Source organism: Eimeria mitis, genomic scaffold, assembly GCF_000499745.2.
Source record: "Eimeria mitis Houghton genomic scaffold, Emh_scaff4172, whole genome shotgun sequence".
In the NCBI taxonomy this organism is placed as follows: Eukaryota; Apicomplexa; class Conoidasida; order Eucoccidiorida; family Eimeriidae; genus Eimeria; species Eimeria mitis.
This window is the reverse complement of record NW_013572501.1, coordinates 1,011-3,017: the sequence shown is the minus strand read 5'-3', so window position 1 is coordinate 3,017 and position 2,007 is coordinate 1,011. Positions and strand designations below refer to the sequence as shown.

General features: G+C 57.9%; 2 protein-coding genes across 2 annotated transcripts in view; both read right to left on the bottom strand.

Moving 5' to 3' along the window:
- Positions 1–883, bottom strand: part of EMH_0073080 (uncharacterized protein) — a gene marked incomplete at both ends in the record, with an annotated part of 2,864 nt that extends 1,981 nt beyond the window's left edge. Inside the window, 2 exons of the mRNA XM_013499285.1 lie at positions 104–298; positions 778–883. Coding sequence (XP_013354739.1) covers positions 104–298; positions 778–883 — 301 coding nt within the window. The remainder of the gene's footprint in view (positions 1–103; positions 299–777) is intronic.
- Positions 884–1,609: 726 nt separating this feature from the next.
- Positions 1,610–1,918, bottom strand: EMH_0073070 (uncharacterized protein; the record flags this gene model as incomplete). The annotated part of the gene is made up of 1 exon (XM_013499284.1): positions 1,610–1,918. The coding sequence occupies one exon, from the start codon at positions 1,916–1,918 to the stop codon at positions 1,610–1,612; it is 309 nt and encodes a 102-aa protein (XP_013354738.1).
- Between the last annotated feature and the right edge of the window lie 89 nt (positions 1,919–2,007).

The following is a 2,007-nucleotide window of genomic DNA, read 5'->3' as shown; positions in this document are numbered from 1 at the left end:
CCCTCTTCCTCTTCATCGAACCCCATTTGTGTAGCAGCAGCAACAGCAGCAGAAGCAGCAGAAGCAGTTGGAGGGGGCGTGTCTAGTGTTGCAGCAGCAGCACCTTTAGGGTCTCCTTGGGGGCCCCCGGGGGCCCCCACACCAACAGCAGCAAGTGCTGCAGCAACAGCATCTGAGCCCAGCATATCAGCAGAGCGTACACGGGCTGAACCCATTGCTGCAGTTGACTGCAGCAACTCATACTCTTCTTCTTCGTCTCTTGCTGCTAGCTGCTCCCCCTCTTGTACAGCCCCACAGTCTGCACAAATAACAAAGCCGCTGTGGTCTATGCGGGGTGGGGTCGTGCTGCTGCAGCTGCTGCAGCTGAAGGTAGAGGGGGCCCCCCGGGGGCCCCCCCGGGGGCCCCCAGACAACCGCTGCTGAGACGCAGCCAACGATGCCTGAGATGCCTGAGAGGCTGCAGCCTGCTGCGACCCCCGCAGCAGCCGCCGCACCAAATCCAAATTACTCTCCATCTTCAGGACAGGGTTTAGGGTTTAGGGTTTAGGGTTTAGGGTTTAGGGTTTGAATCTTATGGGGTTATGGCCTAGGGTTTAGTATTGAAGGTCTGGGGATCAGGGGTACAAACAACCCAGGAAGGATGAAGGGTTTAGGGTTTAGGGTTTAGGGTTTCGGGGCTGTGCTGTCAACACCCCTGCAGCGGCAAAGCCGCAGCACAGGGGGCCCCAGCCCCCGGGAGGGTTTGATGGACCGGGGGCCCCCCACGGGAGGGTTTACTGTGCAGGGGGGCCCCCAGCAAGTACGGAGACGAGGCGAGGCCCCCCCCCTCTATCCCTAGAAGGCCCCCCGGCTGCAACCCCCCCACAGACAGCTGGGGGGCCATGGTGAGCGCCGCACCGCTGCCGGGGGAGAAGGCCCCCAGCAGTAAACCCTAAACCCTAGGCCGTAAACCCTGAACCCTAAACCCTAGGTCATATACCCCAGGACCCCCCAAAGAAAGAGGAAGGGCCGGCAGGGGCCCTCGCAGGGTTGGTGTGGAGGGTTTAGGGTTTACGGTCTAGGGTTTAGCGGTAAGAGAAGCAGTCAGGGTTTTCTCTCGGAGTAGTGCGTTTCAGGCTATTAAATACATAAAAATTTTAATTTTATTATTTATATTTTAAATTATATAAACATTAAACACAACCGCCGCTGCAGCTCAGCCCCATCGGTGCCTTGGGGGCCCCATGAGGAGCAGCGTGGCCCCCCCGCCATCAGCTCGAGGGTTTAGGGTTTAGGGTTTAGGGTTTGTTTCGCAGGCACCTGTATGTAAACCCTTTTCTTTTGGCTTAAGAACTCCTTCAGCAGGGTCACCCTGCAGCAAAAGGATAGCGGTGGGGCCCCCGTGTCCGCTCCTCCCCTGGGGCCCCCTCGAAGCTGTATATGAGGGGTGTTAGTGTATTGTGTTTTTGTCATTTGTTTGTTTTAATTATTTTTCCCTTTAATTTTTTTTCTCTTTCTCTTTCCGTAGATCTTCGTTCTTCTTTGCTTCTCTAGGTGCCATCTCGGCCTGTAGATCCTGCTATATTTATCACCGTTGAGGGTTTAGGGTTTAGGGTTTAGGGTTTAGGGTTTATTCTCTTAAGTGCTTCATCAGATCTGTCTTTCTTAATGTACTCGGGTACCCCTTCTTCTGCGTCCTCTGGGCCCAGCCCCGGGGGGGGCCCGTGTGCAGTGGCTGGCGCTGCAACAGCCTCTCCCTTGAGTCCCCCTGGGGGCCCCCCAGGTCCTCCAGGTCCCCCGGGTATTCCGGGGCCCCCAGGTGTATGCGAGGGGCCCCCTGGGGCCCCCCCCCCGCCGCCGCCACCACCGCCGCCTGCACGGCCACGGGGGCTGCAGAGGCCCCTGAGGGAAGGGGACTGGGAGTGCTCTGACCCTGCATGTTTGAATGTGAATTTTTCTAAGAGGACGCGGTGCAACAGATGCGGTAAACCTCGGCCAAAAGGTGTTGGGGGCCCCGTGGGGCCCCCA